The following is a 21,230-nucleotide window of genomic DNA, read 5'->3' as shown; positions in this document are numbered from 1 at the left end:
GTCGTGTTTCTTTTCGTCCTGATTTCGATTCCACCCCTCTTGGCTCAAGTTTGCCCAGAAAATCTGATTATTATGCAGGCCTGAGTTTGAAGGATTATCACAGTCCTTTCCCAGATCTGCTTCTCTCCCACAGCATGATTTTTATAGCAGCCCTTACAATTTTCCACCATAGAGACTTCCTAAATTACCTCAGTTTTCAGGGGAATTGAAGAAAGAAGATGTAGAATTTGTCGTTTGGAAGTATGAAGTCAACTGTATTCTCAAAAGCGGTTTGTATTCTGAACATTCCATTTTGGAGTCGATTCGGCGTAGTCTGCGTGGGAAGGCCAGATCAGTTTTGTTACATCTTGGGGAGTGGGCGACTGTGGATTAAATCGTTCGAGAAATGGATGCAACTTATGGTAACGTGGCATCTACAGAGAGGCTGAAAGAGCAATTCTACTCTGCAAGTAAATGGGAGGGTGAATCAATTGTTGACTATAGTCTTCGATTGGAGTATCTTCTTGTTGATTCCCAAATCACGCTTGATAGAAAGACACGTGATGACATGTTGAGGAACAGATTGTGGTCTGGATTAAGGAACCAGGATTTGAAGAACGCCACTAGGTACAAGTTTGAGGCGGAACTTGATTATACAAGGTTTAGGCGAGAGTTGCGACTTGTTGAAGAGGAGATGAAGTTGGCTCAACAAGGAGTGAAATCATCAGGTATCTCTTCCAGGGATAAATATTCTACTTCTTCTTTTCCTTCTAATTCTTCCGACAGGTCCAAAGAGCAAGATGTCAGACAGTGTAGCACCTCTGTGGAATCCAAAATTTTACAGGAGTTACAGGATGTTACTGCTCAGTTGAAGACATTGAACAGCAGAGTCACTCGCATTGAAAGAGACCTTGATGATGTCAAGAAGAATAGGTATAGGTCAGATGGGAACCGATGGCGAGGTAGAGGTACTGACATCCGAAGTCAAGAGACAGAGCCGCAACCACCATCAAGTTCTAACTCTGCTACCCCATCCAAGACAGATAAGCCTTTAAACCAGCAGGCTCCTCCACCAAAGGGCCAGTAGGAGGACCGCCCAGTCAGAGAGGCCCACCAAGTATCCCTTTGGTTGGACATTCCAATGAAACAGATGTTCTTGTTAATGGATGCCCTGCTACAGCACTTTTAGACTCTGGTACTATGGTCACAACTCTTGCTCATTCTTACTTTTCATCTTTAGATCCTTGTCCAGAGCTGTTGAGTATTTCTGATTTCTGTGTCAAAGGAGAAAATGATTCATCTATTCCTTATATTGGTTATTCTATCCTGGATATTTCTGTTCCATGTCTTTCTTCAGATTCTGTTGTCTCTGTTCCTGTGTTGTTAGTACCTGATACTTCTTATTTCAAATAGATAAATACAGAATCCCTACAGAAAGACCAACACGGCAAAATTGAAAATGTTGCAGGCTCTATACCTATATATATTCCAAGTCTATACCTCTTTATTATTGGTACTAATGTTACTAGCCACTACAAGAGATGTTTTACCACACCAGAATCAGTTCCATCTCCATGGGATGAAGTCTTTTCTTCTATTCCGGATAACACTGCAGTTCAGGTGAAGGTTTTTACCACCAGACCTATGTATATACAGCCTTTTCAGGTTTTTACTGTTCCAGGTATTGTTCGTGGAAGTCATTTCATTAGACAGGGTGTTACAGAGGATGATGAGAACTTGCACTCTTTCAATGTTTGCCCTCGCCTTGTTGAAGTTGACCCTAGCCGTTCCTTCTCAGTTTTGGTTCGTATTTGTAACATGAGTGTCGGAACTGTTCGTATCATGCCTAAAAGTTCAATCTGCCTTCTTCAAGATGTGAACGTTGTTCGATCAGTTGACCCCTTGGAAGCCACATCGTCTAATATTGGTGCCAAAGATATGTCTTTGGAAGATTTAGGAGTAGACTTATCCAAGAGCTCTTAATTACAAGATCATCTAAGAGACGCTACACAGTTCCTCGAGAAATGGAAAGGTATATTTTCTACTGGCATCACAGACCTTGGCTGCACTAATCTTGTAGAGCCTGAGATCAACTTGACTGATCCACAGCCTTTCAAGGAGCCCTATCGTCGCATGCCTCCTGGTATGTATGAAGAGGTTCGGGAACATCTTCAAGATATGCTTGCTGCAGGAGCCATCAGGGAATCCAAAAGCCCTTTCTCAAGTAACGTCGTCCTTGTTCGCAAGAAAGACAATTCACTCAGGTTCTGCATAGACTTCAGAAAGCTGAACAGCCGAACAGTTACTGATGCCTACTCACTGCCAAGGATTGATGAGACCATTGATTCCCTCGCAGGTTCCAAAATCTTCAGCAAACTAGACCTACGATCAGGTTACTGGCAAGTTGCCATGAAGGAGTCTGACAAGCCCAAGACTGCTTTTTCGGTCGGCCCACTTGGTTTCTATGAGTGTGAAAGGATGGCATTCGGACTAACCAACGCTCCCGCCACCTTTCAGCGCTTGATGGAAAGATGTATGGGGGAACTTCATCTAAAGGAGTGTTTGATATATTTGGATGACGTCATCGTTTATTCCAAGACGTTAGATGAGCACTTTAAACGACTTGATGCTGTTTTTCAACGCCTCAAGGAAGCTGGTTTGAAGCTTAAAGGCAGCAAGTGTGAGTTTTTTCCTCCCTCGTGTCACATATCTCGGTCATGTTGTTAGTGCTGACGGAGTAGAGACTGACCCAGAGAAGACCAGAGTTTTGAAGGAGTGGCCCGTTCCGAAGTGTCTTAAGGATCTTCGCAGCTTTTTAGGTTTTACCGGCTACTATCGTCGTTTTGTACCAGGTTATGCTAGTATAGCCAAGCCTTTGAATGACCTCCTTGCTGGACACCCGACAAACACTAAAGGTAAGAGTAAGAAGGATGCAGCTACTTGGACTTGGAATTCAGATCAACAAGAGGCATATGAACAGCTCATTGAGAAGTTGACTACCCCTCCTATTCTTGGCTATGCCGATTTTACAAAGCCGTTCATCTTGAACATCGATGCAAGTACTTCCGGTTTAGGAGCGATCCTCTATCAGGAGCAGGACGGTCAAGAACGCGTAATCGCCTACGCCAGCAGAGGGTTACGTATTAATGAGCGAAATTATCCTGCTCATAAGTTAGAGTTTCTTGCGTTGAAATGGGCTGTTGTTGACAAATTTAACGATTATTTGTATGGTAACTCCTTCAAAGTTCGTACAGATAACAACCCATTAACGTATGTGCTCTCTTCCGCCAAACCAGATGCAACTTCACATAGATGGTTAGCTGCGTCAGCATCTTTCAACTTCACCTAACAGTATCGTGCTGGACGTTCAAACATAGATGCAGACTTTCTTTCAAGAGTTCCTAATTCATCTGAAACTATTGTTTTCAATGACGCAGTCAAAGTTATTATACAAGGTTGTATGTATATTAAGGAATCACCTGTTGTTGAATGTATTTCTATGAGTCAGAAAGTCGTTGACATAACTACCTTAGTGATGTTGATTGGAAGCTGGAACAGTCAAAAGATCCTACAATTTCAAGGTTTAAACAGATCTTTTCTACTGGTCATAAACCAACTAGAAGACTTTCTTCACGGGAAACTGAATCTTTTCGTCAATACCTTCGAGAGTGGCCCAGTCTTTTTATCAAGGATGGTATACGTTATCGTCATGGTCAGGTATGTAATCATCCCGTAGATCAGCTTGTTCTGCCGGACTCATTTAAGGATATGGTTTTCACTGGTCTCCATGACAATGCCGGTCATCAGGGTATTGACAGAACCAATTCCCTCATCAAATCTCGTTTCTTTTGGCCAGGTTTGGATGGTTTTGTTGAAACTCGTGTACGGAAGTGTCCTCGTTGTATTCGGCGGAAAACACCTTTGTCAACTTCTGCAGGACTTATTCCAAAAAATATGAAAAACAAGATCAACAAGGAAAGGCGGCGTTCAATGAACGCAATCCATTCTTCTTATCCTCTAGAGTTAGTCTGCATGGACTTTTTGACCTTAGAGATGTCAGCAGGTGGATATAAGAACGTGTTAGTTATCACTGATCACTTTACCCATTATGCACAAGCCATACCGACTGAACCAAACGGCACGCACCACGGCGAAAGCACTTTTTGATAATTTCATTTGTCATTATGGTTTCCCTAGTCGCCTACATAGTGATCAAGGCAGGAATTTTGATGGAGCAGTTATTAAGGAGTTATGTCAGCTTGCTAACATCGCTTAGTCTAGGACTACGCCTTATCATCCCCAGGGTAACGGAATGCCTGAAAGATTCAACCAGACACTTCTGAATATGCTAGGTACTTTGGAAGATAAGAAGAAGCTGAATTGGACAGCTCATGTACCAGCACTTGTACATGCATACAACTCAACTCGGCATGAGACGACAGGTCTGACACCACATTTTCTTATGTTTGGGCGCCATCCTCGCCTTGCATTAGACGCTTTCCTCGGGATCGACCCAGACATCTCTTTTCACACCAAGAAGCCAGCTGTATTTGTTGAAGGCTTAAGGAAGCGCTTAAATTTCGCTTACAGAGTTGCTAGTCGTGAGGCGAGACGTCAAGCAAAGCGGCATAAGAAGCGCTACAATCTTCGTGTTCGGGAAGTACGCCTTGTTCCAGGTGACCGTGTATTGGTTAGAAACGTTGGTCTAAAAGGTAAGTGAAAGTTAGCTGATCGTTGGAGTAAAATATGATAAACAAGATCAACAAGGAAAGGCGGCGTTCAATAAAACTATCTACATTGTAGTTGATCAGCCTAACCTAGATTTACCTATATTTCAGGTTAAGCCGGAAGATAGTAATAATACACCAAAGTTACTTCACCGTAATATGCTACTTCCGTTCATGGGTCTCCCGCTACAGGAACCGAAACGAGTGTCACCTCATTCTCCCAGTATTGGCAATTTTCAGCGAAATTCTCCTGTCAATTCTCTTTTTTTTTTCAGACACAGCAGCACCTAAACCTTCTGAGTCTTCGAGTACTTCCATTAAAACCTCTATTTCAGACAATCCATCAGTCGTATCTCCAGAATCCGATAAGTATGTGATTCCTGCAAGACGGCCAGGAAATAGTTTGTTAAGACCGGAAGCTCCACCTTTTATTCCACGAAGAACTTCTAGAGTAAGAGAGAAGCCACGCTGGATGACTGATGATTGGAATTTGAGTAGGAAACGGTAGTACAGATTCTCAGACAGATGTCAAATTTGATTTTGTCATTTTTTGTAAATTGTTTTATAAAAGATGAGAACAATAAATTGTTTCAGTTGAGTTTTGTATAATCTTAATTTCAAATTATCAGTGTTGGTTTACTGATGTTTGAGACTAGTGTTTATTCATATGTATTATCATATAAGTGTAGGGTTTCGTCATATATATAATTGTAAGTATGGTTTGTATTTAACCGATTTGTAAAATTTCTTCAAAGAAATTTGTCAAATTTTATTTACTCTGAAAGAGTTACTTTGAATATTGTGTAATAAGAAAACATAACACAAGTTCTACAGTTTTGTAGATGAGTCAGTGTACTAACGTGCATGGTTCACAATCCCCAAAGAACGCGTTCACCATTCCCAACAGTGCTTCGGGCACTTTTCTGGTTGTTAATGCCTTACAGAATTTTCAAGCAGTATATATTACCTTAATTGGTAATTTCATTGTTAGGACAGAAGTACTTTAACCATTCCCATGTCCTTAGTATAAGTTCTACTGTAGTTAGACAGTATGGTTTTTGATACATATGCAGGTATCAGTAATTTTTGTTGATGAGTTGAAAATGTCGGGACGCCATTTTATCCTTGGCGGGGAAGTATGTCACAGGGTCATTTTGTCTTTGCTAGAATACTCTGTAATTCATACCCATACTCTATATCATTCCCCAATCGTCTCTTTTTCAATCATTCATATCATTATCCAACTTCATACTAGTAACTTCATTTGACCTGTAACGCGTTGACGGGCCTCATTCACTTCATTTTTAACTTCGGTCACGCTAACCGTTACGCATGCGCACAAGAAATGAGAACTTTTAGCGAGAGCTGTTGTTTTTCATTGACTCCGTATTTCTATCTTATTGTGTGCCAACAATATATTTACAGGTATATTTGAGGTTATAAAACATTGTAAACATGAATTACTATGATATGTGTATGTATTTCACTTGGATTATCAATAGCACAAGAAATGAGAACTTTTAGCGAGAGCTGTTGTTTTTCATTGACTCCGTATTTCTATCTTATTGTGTGCCAACAATATATTTACAGGTTCCTCTTTTTTGAACGCCCAATCCTCCCGAGTGAGAACTCACGTATATCCGTGACATAACAAATATTAAATATATATTCAAATCAATAACAACAATGTTTGATAAAACATAATTGTTTTTGGCTTCTTGTGATATATTTGTGTACATTAGGTAATTATATGCATTAAATAGAGTTAAAAAGGGGTCTATTGATGACCATTATATTATGCATAAATTGCTTCAAATCGAGCCACAGATATAATGGCTAAAGCATATCCGATTGCTTTGAAGATCAAAAAAGTCAACAAAATATCCTGATTTGACATCTAAAATCTCTAGATGAGAAATAATGAGGAGAGAGTTATATATTGATTAAGTCGATGACAAGACATAAGATAAAATATCATGAACGGATTTATTGTATTTGCTTAATGTTGTCAGTCATTTGGAGTGAATGCATTTGATGGGGAATAAAATGAATATTTATCAATTGTAAAAGTTTATTCTGAGACATAAGTATTTATCTTTTGTATTTCGCTTACTAAAATACTGTCGCATCAGGAAATAGTAAATAAGAAGTATTAGAATTATGGTCTTAATTATGGATTTATTAAAAGTCGTTTCCTGGAAAACAAGACTATAATAAACAAATTTAAACTTAAGACAGAAAACATCAACTTAATAAATGTTACATCTTTTGAAAAAATAACAATTATAATTTCTGCTTTTAAATTTCCAATCAATAAAATTGATGTAAATGATTATATTGACAATAATGTTAAGAGTATAACAATTGTCATTATACCATTTGTAGTAGCAAAATAAGATAGACATGCAAAAGAGAAAATAGAAGTTTTTAAATCTTTTGGTACAATACAATACAATACAATAGTTCTTTATTTAGTCAAGATTACATATAATGTAACAACCGAAAATTTACAAATATTATCATTATTATAACATATGTGGGTGTTTTTAACAATTTATATAGAAAAATATTTCGAAAACAGCAGTTTATAAGAACAACGTGTCTAATGTTATGAAAGTTTTGACTAAATAGCTTTTACCAGGGGAACAACCGGGCATTTTTGCATGCACACAAATAAGTTGTATTTAGAATAATTATACAAGTCATTTTCTCCAAACTAGTACTTTATATCTAGCAGTTTTCATACTATAAAAATTGGAGACATTCGAATAAAACTAAACAGTATCGATTAGCTCGTAATAATCTCAAATAACTGTATATATACAAAGACACGATTTACTATTGTGTTGTACGATTATTTTGTAGTAACCATGTCAGTCTAGGAATTTCATTCATAAAAATGTGGATTTAGTCGGTAGCGTTGACCAATCAGAGTAAATTTTACCTGGCGAGTTGTTAAATTTTATTTATAAGAAGAAAGCAACTTATTGTTTCAAAATATATGAAACAAACATACTTAAAGATTTCAAGGTAGCATAGTCGGTACTATTTAACAATTCATTATACTTGATTACATTTGGATGTTTATAATAATATTCTGGGATATTTTTTTCCGTATGACGGTAAAACGTTTACAGGACATAATTGCGTGAAATTCGTCTCCAAGTGTTCGGCACTTCGCAGATACGGTCGTTGTATGGAGTATTGTTATATCTTAGAATTTCTATCGGAAGACGGTGATTAGCTGTACGAAATTTAAGAAGCGGTATGTACAAGATTTTCGGTAATATTCTTAAATAGTCTTCTCTTTTATGTTCTTGTTTATACAAATAATATAATTTTCCTTTGTTTGAGGCTTGTAATTTTCCATTCCAATCTGTTATAAATTGATCTACTAGCACTTGCTTTATTAGTAAGTGGATATTTTTTATAGTGATATCTTCTTGATTCAAGAAAAGATAGGGGAAACCAGTATTGTTTAAAATATCTTTTACTGAATTTAGCCATCTGTAGGATTTATCGCTTTGAATCATTATTTTGTAAATAATATTTGAATATTTATTCGAATCATTTGTTTTTAAAATATTCCAAAACCGAGTTATTTTCGTATTGATATTTATTTGCAACGGGTAACGCCCCCATTCCCCATATAACATATAAGCGGCGGTACTTTACCTTGTATTTGTAATTTTTCTTAGAAAATCTCAATGCACCTTTTCTATGTCGTTGTTATTTTCTATACCCCATATTTCGCTTGAAAATGTGAGTATGGGTAAATCGTGTTATCAAATATTTTAAGCTGAAGATCTAAAGGTAGATTTAGGTTAAAAAAACTTTTGTATAACAAATGCATCGCTTTTTTTGCTTGGGTTATAATATGGTCACGTGCTTTGTTGAATTTGCCAGTCTGACTAAAGACAACTCACAGATACTTATATTTTTCTGTTATCTCAATAGGACGATTATTTATGTAAAATGTTAGGTTACGAGCACCGCGTTTATTCGAGCCGAAAACAATAACATTTGTTTTCTCTGTATTTATTTGCAGTTCCCATTCCTTGCAGTATGAGTAGAAATCATTTAAGCATTTCTGAAAATCTTGAGGGTTTCGCGCCAAAATAATAGTATCGTCCGCGAAGAGAAGAGCTAGGATAGCCAGAGTTTCTATGTTATCGTCGGATGCGTAGTCTAATGTAATCCCAGAATTGCCTTTTGATGTTAAGTAAGCTAAAAGGTCATTAAGATACAGGGAAAATAAAAGTGGGGACAAATTTTCCCCAAAAACGGACCCCAATATCGCACGAGAACTTTGCTGAAATATTGCCATTTAACTGGATACAAGATTAAGCCCCTTTATACATATTGCGGATAAGTCTCAGGAATTTTCCGTTTATTTCAGTATCGATTAATTTTTGAAAAAGTTGCGCACGTGCTAAATTATCAAATACACGAGAGAAATCAATGAATCCGACATATAATTGTTTTTTTTAAATTCTATGAGAAAAATCAATGTAAACATATGATCAAGAGTTGACATATTTTTTCTAAAGGCAGTTTGATTTCCATAGATCAGGTTATTTGTTTCGACAAACCTTGTCAGTCTATCATTTAGGACACTAGTGAATATTTTAGACAGGATAAAATCGTAATGGGTCTATAGTTTTCCGGGGAAAGTTTCGAACCTTTTCCTTTATAAATTGGAATAATGTAGCCCTCTGACCAAGTACTGGGGATAATACCAGTATTCAATATTTTGTTGAATAGTTTTGCATAGATTGGTAGCATAATATTCTTAGTGCTTTTAATATATTCATTTGATATGGAATCGGATCTACTATATGCTTTACCATTTTTACATTTTATAATAGCTTTGCTTATTTCAGAATGCGTAATTTGTGAACTTAATATTTCATTTTCGTAATTCATATCAGTTTCATCGGCCGTATAGCTGCTATTTTCAAATGGTTTATTTACTTTTTCAAAATTATCATGAAATTCTTGTAAATTTGGGGGTTTTATGTCTTTATTACGATTTATGGAATTTAAAAACGTCCAATAACCTTTAGGGTCACTTGTATTCATTTTACGCAATTTCGATTCATTGATAAAGTTATGTTTATTTATGTAATACTTCATCGTGCGTTTATACTCCTTGCTTGCGCAGTTGAGTAAGTTTCGGTTTTGCGGGTTATTATTTTCTTTGTATGCTTTACGTGCACGGTTATATTGGGATTTTTTACTTCTGCAGTGAGGCCCGAACCAGGCTTTGTTTTTAATTCGTAATTTGTTTTGCGTTTGTTTTTTACGCATTTGAGATTGTACATTTCTAGTATGAAATGTGCTTTTGGCGGAGTTTCCAAAAATAATTGAAATGTTTTGCATGATATCATCTAGAAACGGTGACTGCGCAGATTCCTCCGAATGAAAAATTTCTAGAAGGTTTAAAATATGTGATATATGTTCTTGGTCTATGTTTTGTACGAATTCTTTACTTTTATCTGATTGCCATTTAAAGTGCTGGGGACTTGCTTCTGTTGGGCTAACATAAGAACTACTATTATTTAAGACCTTTGTGTCAGATCCGATAATTGTTGTAAGAAGTGAGTGGCCATCGGAAAAATGCTATCAAGTTCAGTAATGTAGAAATCTTTGAGATATTTTAATAGGTGTGCAGAGGCTATAGTGTAATCTATAACGGAGTTATTTTTAAATGTACAAGCCGCTTCTAGACTATCAATCCCAAATCTACCATTGAGTATATACAAGTTATTGTTTATACAAACATCAACTAGTTTTCTACCTAAATTATTGATATAAAGGTCTTTGGACGCTCTATTTACATTTATGCCTAAACTTCTTAATACATCCGTCTGATTAAAAAAATCTACCATATTTTCATCAAAATCAAAAAAGCTTGACAATAATGCGTCTGGTTCTGAGAAATCCTGCAACAATCCAATATGAGCATTAGCATCTCCAGTTAACATAACATTTTCATATGAGTTATACATTTCAACAACTTCGTTTTCAGAAATTAATAATTCATCTTGGTTGAAGAATGTTGAGGACTCTGGTGGGATATACACAATACCTAATATCAAGCATTTATTTGACTGAAATGGATTTTTATTTATCTTGATCCAAAATACGTAATCTGATGTAGAATCGATTTTTACAGTACTGGCCATATACTTTTCTATGATAAACATTAACGATACATAATGGCGTTGAATCAATCGTAACAAAAAGATTGATTGATTTGACTGATATGTTGCGTTTAAAATCACTGGGTAAAACCTCCTGGAATTGTGAACATATGATAGGCTCTGCTCTGTATGTAAAATAAAATGAAAATGACAACAGCACTTACACAAATTTTGAAATATTAACAAATCTTAAAATAGTACTTTTGTACGCATGTATGTGTTCATATACTCTAAACACGAATATGATGATCGATACTTCATTTATTTTAATTGCAGTGAAATTGAAGCGAATTTGGACTTAACAATCAAATGTGACTGCACACTGTGACCACATCTACTAATAATTATAGCCGAATATTGAAATATTTAAGTAATTTATAAGTTGATATGCACATTTAAGTCGGGGTATTTCCGGATTCGGATGGTATTTGTGTAGCATACTGTATATTTCTTTGCGATGCCGCCCATAATCTATTGCAAGTAAGGAAATTGTTACACCAGAAATAAAAAAAATTGGTAAATATTTATAAATACTGAATATATTTTCTGTTAATGTAAAAGTTGTGAAGTTAGTAACTCCTTTTGAACTTCACTAATAAATATTTAGGTTAATTCAATCTTGGTAAGACGATCTTGGTTGAAATAATTGTTCAAACATCCATTGAGGAAATGCTTCAAATAATGCTAGCAATAATGTATACAGAGGAAAATACTTCTTTTACGTACATTGACATATCAGTAATAACATGTAAGACAAATTCCCTGTTTTAGTTCAATACTGATTTCCAGGGCACAAATCTCAATATTCAGCATGTCAGACCAAATTACTCTCTTCGAACACTTTGATTGACTTGTACTTGATTGTATTTACACTTTACATCAGAAAAAGTAAAGAGATGATTTTTCTATGTTTCTATCGATAGAAACTGTAATCTATAAAGATTTAATCACATAGTAATAGATATTTATAATTGTATCTTCCCATGTAAAAACATTTTTACTTTCAAATTGCTTAAGAAGTATTGCACAATCAAGGCTAAAGTAAGAGCTAAATCACAGTAATCACCTAAAACAGACGTCTTTTGTTCTAAAGATACTGAGTGATTTGTTATGAATATAGATTTAAATCATTGTGGTACCTTTTCGACTTTTTTTCGAAGTTTAAATAAGTAGTTTTTCGAAAAGGCCAAAAAATTTTTTTAATTATTATTTTTTGTTTAGTTTATTTTATACTGACAGCGGGGCAAACGTCTAAGTAAGTTCCCAAGCCATTTAGATTTCATTCAAACGAAATTTTTAAAAATTTTTTGTTAATGCTTACGAATAAAAGGTTTATTTAAAGTTCATCTGTAATTTGTAAATGAGTTTTTGATAAACTGACAGTAACGTTGAATATATAGTCAATATAGTTACATTTACTCTAAGACAAGTAAGCGGCAGCAGCTTGTTTAAAAAGCCATTAAATATGTTGAAACGAAGTGATAAATTTTAATTTCCTTTTTTTACACACTTTCTTTTAAATAACGAAAACAACATTAAAGATAGGACGCCAGAGAATCACCATCTTGTGAGTCTTTTTTTTTTGTTAATTTCCGGAAACTTTCATTTGAAAAGTTAATGCCAGGAAAGGTTATAGCCAACAACAAAAATATATCCATGATATTTCAACCACGTGTTTAGTTATATTTAGTTTTGGTGTTTGATTTTTCAATGCCAGATAAAATGAAACCGAATGATAATAGGTTAATCGGCATATTGTCCCTTAAGTACAAGAACGAAGAATCATGACTTAATACAAATTATGCTTGTCATCCCTAATCTAATCTCTCACACTTCACATATTATCTTATATAAATTTATCTGAAGAATCTTGGAGAGATGTGCACGGTTGTCTGCCAATTCGTGATGGAAAGAAACTCTAAAAGCGTGTGTAATTCCTATTGTCGTGAATCTAATGAAACATATTATCTTGAAGCAATAAAACAGTAAATTTTTATACAATATGTGAGACAAGCTTAAAATGAATAGTTGATATCTAAATATATAAAGGTTTTAAATTCAATTTAAAGAAATATTTTTCCAACATGCTAGAATTCGAATTAATTTCATGTCTGACTCTTGTAAAATGCTGTTTTTGTATCATGCTTTGAACTTTTATCAATATGTATTTTTATAATCAAATCTCTTAGCAACACTCAATATAAATGATTATGTACTCTATTAATTTATCACTTAGAGAACGGATTATAGGATGTTTAATAATGTGAACAGCAGATAATCTGCATATATATTTTTATGACAATGCATATATATTTTTATGACGTTTAAGAATATTGATAGAATTTCAACGTAAAAGATTATATTGTGTCAAACTATTAATATATTCTCGGGGAAGAAAATCATTCTAAAAACATACAAATTTATTAAAGTAAAAGATGGATGCTCACAGTCATTTCCTGAAATATAACAGTCTGCTGATTGTCTTTACCAAAATTCGATGATCAATACTTCATTAATTTTAATTGCAGTGAAACTCCGGTTGCACAATTGTGCGCAGCATCTACAACAAATTAAATGATAATCAAATACTCGTGTTGCGGTTAAATTATTTATAGCCAGAAAATAAAACCGATTAATGTTAGAAAGGAGAATACGTATCACGATATTTAAAACATTTAAACGGCAAAATATTCTATAATTTTGCCACATGCAGCAGGTGTAGAAACAGCTGTGAATCTAGATTGTGTTATTTTATGTTTATTTGGATGGTATTAAATGTATTGTAATAATATTATTAAACTTATAGATGTGTATGTACAGCTTGTATATAATATTTCTATATTCAAATTGACATATAGTAGTTTATATTCTAAGTAACATAATATTAAAACTTCCATATGTATTTCTATTTTCAAACGTCCATATATTTCTCTATATTCAAACTTCCATTTGTACAGGTACATTAATTAGGATACATATAGACGTTACAAATTAATTGGGCATTTCCATATTAAAATGAATTGTATAAAAATCAATAAAAAAAATAAAAATAAAAATCTTGCAAACGTATGTAATAATATTCCACTGATCGACTTAACGACCTCGTGAAGGGATGCGTTTGAATTCTTATATAACAAAAAGTAATATATAACCATAATGCTAACATGGAAATTAGCAATGAAATAATTAAAAAAAAACACGAAAACATGTAGGGAGTAGATTTGTAGTGGTGTTTAATATCCACATTTTTAAGAAAGCACATTGACAAAAAATGAGTAAGAAGACTCTTCAAAAATGTCCCATAACAGTTTTTTTATACATGTAATTGTTAAAGCATAAAAATGAAAATCTTACGTGCCATACCCCTGAAATACAAGAGGGTTGAGCGATTAAACAGCAAATTGAACTGCAACAACACATCTTGATCAGACATATGACAGGGAAGGATTTGGTTATAATTGCATAGAAGACAATCAATGAATAATTATTTTAATACAATATAGATAATGAGATTAATATTGCGGCTGAAGATTGTATCTTTTCCCCCGACAAAAATAAACGGACATAAACTTACAACGGCTAACAAGATACATAGCTTTTTCGCGTATTTAACAATATTATTATTCCTACTTTCATTCTGATTAGGTTATGATAACTGTAACCGATGATGCAAACTCTTTTTTTCCCTAGTTTGAAAGAGGAAAATCATTTAAAGAACGAAACAACCCTGAATACTTATTTTATTACATGTCTACACCAATGTAATGCATTTATGTAATTTAATTGATCAAAGTTAGCCTTTAAACTAGTTATGATAATGAATTCAACCTTAAGTGATTGTTTCGTGGGTTTCTTTGAATCTATTAAATAAGCACTAACTTGTCATTATACTATCTCCTTAAATCAACGTATGTCACTCGCACATAGTAATGATTAAAGGTATGAATTCAACCACTTTGTAGGTTACAGTTTGTTTAGTCAAAGTATATTAAAGTAAGTATAATGCCGGGCTGCTGTGCCGCTGTATATAGATTTGATTTCATTTATACCGACTAACAAAGACTAAACCTATTCTATAAGAATATTTAATCGTAGGTACATTATTGATTCAATCTTGAAGAATATTATCTCTAATTACCATCTGTTTGTCTTTTATATGCTTAGCTGTGCGATTTATTTCTATTTTAAGATTTCAATAGTTTACAAAACAAGATAATTTATTTTTATACATGTATTTTATTCGTTACAGCAACAATTGCATTCTATGATATGCTTCATTTAAACTGCGGCTGTACTAACATTTGTTAATTTATTTTTATTCGGCAAAACAACTCACCAAGCTTAATCAATTCTTATTTATATTATGAGAAAGTATCTAATATGTTGTGTAAGCCAACGTACTTTAGCTTATTGTCTCAGTTATGCTTTTTTGCCGTGATCTGATAATCAAAACATAACACAAAATTATTGAAAAATGTCATAGATTAATATTAATTCAGTGTTTTTATTTCAGTGAGATCTTCATAAATTGTATAAGATTTATAATGTGTCAATAATTAAAGTTTCCATTACCTAAATTTATCTTATTATCAAACATGTTATTATCATAGATCATGTGAGACGTATAATATATATAATATATATTTTCATAGTACGAATTTTACTCGTCGAATTCCTATCTAATTGATACATTAGATTTGTATATACGTGGTGTCCTTTAGACTCTAACTGATTTAAACAAAGCTGTCACATCTTAAACATTACCTTAATCTACACAACGCTCCTCGATATCAATTAAAAAATCAAGTGATCATTAACAGGCGGATTGGTTAGTCAAACCTTATCGTCCAAAATATTGTAAATAACAAAAAAATCCCTTAGGTAACATAAATAAATAGAATGATAAACACCATTTATTAATTTAGATAATGTAAATAGCATGCTTCGTTTCATAAATAGGCAATTGTTAATATATAATTTAAGAATAGTTTTGCATATACCTATTGAACATTTTATTATGAGGGCTCATAATTTCACGTTCATTTTGAAGACACCATATATGAAAAATGACTTCTAATTAAACGCTAACGATACACAACTATTTTAATTAGAAAACTGTACTAAGTGTCTTTGTTAAAAGTTTCTATACAGTTATTATAGTTTATACATAAAAATAAGTCCTAAACTGGTATTATTATTTCTGAAAGAATAAACAGGAAATTGAACTGCCACAAAATGTCTTGTTCAGACATATTACAGAGAATAATTTGATTATATTTTCATGAAACAGAATCGATGATTATTTTCAATTGAATATCAATAATATGAATATTGTTTTTGAACCCTTTCTCTCGTCGAAATGTATAAGTTCAGAATGGAAAGTAACACGATACATAAAAGCTAGCTTATCGAGCCATTTAACCATTTTCATTATGTAAAAATCATCATTTAAAACCGATCAATTTATAATTATTTTAAACGTTTATACAGCCTTATTGTTTTAAGTTTCAATGTTTTTCATTCCATGGCCTGCGCAGATATTTAGAATTAGGCTTATCATTTCATGGACATTTATTTTTTTATTATCCTTTAAATTGCATCACAAACAAATGCCAATAAAACAAATCGAGTATATTGATTTGATACATTTTCCATTACTAATAAATTGATTTGTTATTTCTGGAAGTCAATTCACGTAGATGACAAGGTGATTATGTGTTAACATGTCATTTTATATAATTTATAAATATCGTATTACAGACAGAAATGGAATTAAATTGTGTTTTCAATTTAACATTTCCTTTTTTCCTCGCGTCCGTCTCAGTATAAAACCATTTCTATCACTAAATACAGTATAAAGTGAAAGGGACTTTGTTTAACTCATATCTCAGCTATTGTATATTGTATATGAGTAATATGTGCCTGTTATCATTGCAATATAAGCAGTCCGAGCGCCAAAGTATCAAGGTGATTGATACAATAATCATTTTCTCTGCGTTATACTTTTATGACACTTTGTTGCCAATATAATTGTTGTTAATATTTATATAAGTTAATATGTGAAAACATGCCTAGTGTACCAATTAAGTTGATTTTTTTAAAAACTGTATCACATAAATGTTGACTTACTGAAACTTGTTTATTTCGTTGACACATGGGGGGGGGCCTAAATGGCAGAGGAATCTTTATTTTCTTTGCTTGTATCGAAAAGAAAAATGAACAAATATGTAACTTTGTATAAAGCGAGTTCTTAAACCAAAGCATCTTGGGGTGAACGGTACACAGAATATGCTTGATTTGAAAGTCAATGCAGAAACATGTACATCTCAATTATGTCGGTCCATACAATAAAATTTAACTTTTCCTCATCGCCAGTATTATGAATATTTTAATTTATGAATACATAAACCTTTCTATATACATTTGATACAAGCATAAGTTGGTACATGACAAACACATTACTACATGTTTTATTTGATGTTTATTTGCGTAATATAAAGTTGTACTACCTCCTGTTGTTATTTGAAAAATGCGTTAAACAAAATAAAACTATTTCATCATGTAATGTATGTTAATTAATTAGTTGTTAAACAGTAATGACATTTACAAGAGAAAAACAACATAATTATTTTAAAACCGAGATAAATAGCACGTCAAGAGTACTAACCGGAAATGGGATTAAATATTAAAATCATATTATCTAATGACAGTTGTTCTTTGAGACCTGATAACATTTTATAAACACTTTAAAATCCCAATCATGTCACCCATGTGATTCTTCTGAGACAAAATGTCGCATTACTTTGACAAGCGATATTAATTTGTAATTAAAAATTTAATAATTTAATGATTGTAGCTATCAAATACATCTTCTGATGTCTTAGAATGACACTTTCTAAACAATAACACAAATAATTCATGTTAAATTTGAGACAAAGTCCACAGGTTTTGATTAGTAATGATATTACTAAAACTTAAATATACTAAAGTTTAAATTCATGAACTTTAATAATAGACAAATGTGTCTCTACTTCTTTCTTTTTCATGTTTTATGGGTGTGTTATAATTATACATATTTGAAATTTCCTTAAATATTTGCCGTTATAATAACTATTTTATACTTACCTTATTTATTGCAAAAACAAAAAAATTCTTTAAACAGAAAGAATATTTGTCAAATTCCTGTCTAGTTGATTTTCAAAAGCTTGAATGGCTGTAACTGAACCTTTTTTTTAATTCAATAGTTTTAGAAATGCACTTCTGGAAAGTGTTTGGCTATTTTGAAAATTGGGGGTTAAATATACTTTTATTTCATCGAAAAATCGTAGTATTGATACCTTTAAATTTCAATAGAAAAAAATAATTGATCATGGTTACATTATAATCATGAAGCACCATTTTCTTCCCTAAAGATGAACACATAAACCCTTATCAAGCCGTGGTTGGTAAAACTTAAACAGTTAGTCACGCTAACTCAGACACATTGATAGTAAGAATTTGATCATGTTCTAAATTTACAAATTAGGGAAGAACACTGTGGTTGTACCTTTATATTAGTCACACTACATGTCATTCAATCTTCTTTTTTTATGAAAATAATGACAATGCAAGTGATCCTTGACGTGTGCCTGTTGCAGAAAGATCCTGGACGAAAATCGACATTTGGAGATCACATACTGGAATAAAAAACAAATCTTGCAAATCAGGAAATGGTTGGCGTAGGGTGTTTACTACCGAGTATGGTGTCCGCGGGCATTAACTACAGCCTGGCATCGCTGCCGCATGCTGCTGATGAGCCTGCGGACCTTGTGATGAGGAATCTGGGCCCATTCCTCTATGATTGCATGTCTTAGCTCCTGAACTGTTGTTTGGTGGACGTGGCGTGAAGAAATGGCTTTCTGCAGCATATCCTAGTCAATTAGATTTAAATTCGGGGTCCTCGGCGTGGCCCTACAAAATATTTTCAGTCATTTGGCGTCGGTTCCACATCCTGGAGACAACGCTCTGGGATAACCCAAGGACATGGGCAACGTGCCTTTGTGAACGGCCAGCCTCCAACATTCCAATACCCCTGTACATCTCGTGTTCACTAAGACGACGTCTAACTGGTCGATTTGCCATAGTGTGTTAATTTCGAACAGTTTTACAATAAACAGGGAGAAGTCTTGCACTTTTTCTTGCTTTTTGTACACGTTTAAGTGAAAGCACATGACCATAAAACACCAAATTGTCATGGGTATGCTTTTCCTCGTGCTAATCGTGCAAGGTGTACATGACAAATCGATAACTAAAGTGCACGATTATGAGGTCCCCGTACAGGTGTATCGATATCGGAAGTATGATTTTATATGATAATAATGGGACTGAAATATGCAATGGTGATCCCTAGCAAATTTGAGTTGTATATTATTTGATTTTTGTTGAGTAAACACATATTTGTTTACGCTTGAAAAAGGTTGCTGTGAGTTTATTTATGATCTACCCAATATACAAAAACATTATTAATCAATTAGTTTAATTGACACTTAAGATGTACATGCTATTTGTTTAGATTATTATAAGTGATTTTTTCACAAATGCATGGCCATAAAATACTAAAATATTTCGCACTGAAGCCAACAATGAGGACCTCCTCTCTTTCAATGTATGCTACGCACATTACAAGTATTCTGGAATAAGACCCATCATTTAATGGACATTTATTTTTGTATCATCCATTTAATTACATCACATTTCAATGCAAATTGAACTCATTGATAATGTTAATTCGATAACTTTTCTTTTACAAGCAAATTAAATTGTTATTACTGGAAATCAATTCACGTAGATGCTTCCACGTATTCAGTTTAAATTAACGCACTAAAACTAACGATGAACATAAAAACGTATCTTATCTGAATTCTTGTAGCCATCATTTATGACAAAATACCTGCTTTTCTTCGCATCTCAATGCATTTCAAGTTTTAAATGATTAAGTGTACACATTAAAACTGTTTTAATTCAATGATCCCTGTTTATTTCATATTGTTACTATCACGGAATGTATTCTGTATCAACGAAATTGATATGTGTACTAATAATGCAGAATTTAAATGTTGATAAATTTATAGTAGTCGCCAAGACACCAAAGTAAACATCAATACTTATTCCCTTTCTTTATATTAGGTGCAATTAGATTTCTGACCTTCCTTATATTTTTTAACCATTGAAGATAGTTTACGCAAGATAACCAGCAATGTTAATTAATACTCTACTTTTTGAATGCCATTATTTTAATAGACTAATATCATAATTGGTACAACTTTGTATATGTGCACAGATATTATCACGTTTTTATTATGTAATATTGACTTTTAGTAATGTGACGTTGTTCTGCCGCCTGGTATGATTCAAAATTTACTTTGCGTTAACCATAAATGTAACAACTTATCTTAATCATTAAATTAATGTACAATAAAACATTTAAAAATACTGTAATAAGATTTATTGCGAAGCATAATATAATCATTTAAAACAGAGTTAATTATACGTCAAAAATACTGTATTGAATTCGATCAAAAGTTAAAATCAAATTATCTATTGAAAGCTGTCTTTCGAAACCTTAAAAAATAACTATTTATAAACACTTTGAATTCTCGATTATGTTCACCAGACATAATGACGTATTTACATGACAAGCTATATTGTTTTCTAAGTGAACGATTAATGAGTTTTGCCATATATCGCAAATGTTTATGTTATGTCTTAGAATTACACTCCACTGTTATTTAAAAAAAAATACATAATTTGAGACAAATTTCAGGAATCTTGATCAGTAATGATATTAAACATAAATTCATGAACACGATTTATAAGCCACATGTGTCTGTACTTCCTGATTTTTTTCACTGCTTTAAGTGTTTGTTATAATTATATTTCAATCATTTATTCATTATTTGACTATTTTTGTACTTTCTGTTTCTTAGTAATTCACATGAAAATCATTAGGTCTGTCTTTTTTAATTGAATCACAATTACGCAACGTAAACTATGTTTTCCTAAAACAATGCCAAAACACATCTTATTGATTTTTTTAAGCTGAGTGCAAATTATTTTTACAAATACATTTTTTATTCAAGATATATTTAAAATCATGTGGCAATATTTTTGTCCCTACAGAGAAACTCGTTATTGCATATTTGAAAATATTTTATCAAGGCGCGACATGAACAAAATTACTCACATACTGGTTATAAAAAAGAACTCGACATCTATTTTTAGACAATAACAGATGCTTTGGATAGAAACATAGCTTAGGCAGTCTCCTTAACTCTAATGG

General features: G+C 33.0%; 1 protein-coding gene across 1 annotated transcript; it reads left to right on the top strand.

Moving 5' to 3' along the window:
* Positions 1-385: 385 nt before the first annotated feature.
* LOC132734365 (uncharacterized) lies at positions 386-1,962 on the top strand. The gene is made up of 2 exons (XM_060721100.1): positions 386-1,062; positions 1,509-1,962. Exons 1-2 carry the CDS (start codon positions 386-388, stop codon positions 1,960-1,962), a joined length of 1,131 nt encoding a protein of 376 aa, XP_060577083.1.
* Positions 1,963-21,230: the final 19,268 nt, after the last annotated feature.

Source organism: Ruditapes philippinarum, unplaced genomic scaffold (genome assembly GCF_026571515.1).
Source record: "Ruditapes philippinarum isolate M1 unplaced genomic scaffold, ASM2657151v2 ctg4569_1_1_1_1, whole genome shotgun sequence".
In the NCBI taxonomy this organism is placed as follows: Eukaryota; Metazoa; Mollusca; class Bivalvia; order Venerida; family Veneridae; genus Ruditapes; species Ruditapes philippinarum.
This window is presented reverse-complemented; position numbering and strand designations above follow the sequence as displayed.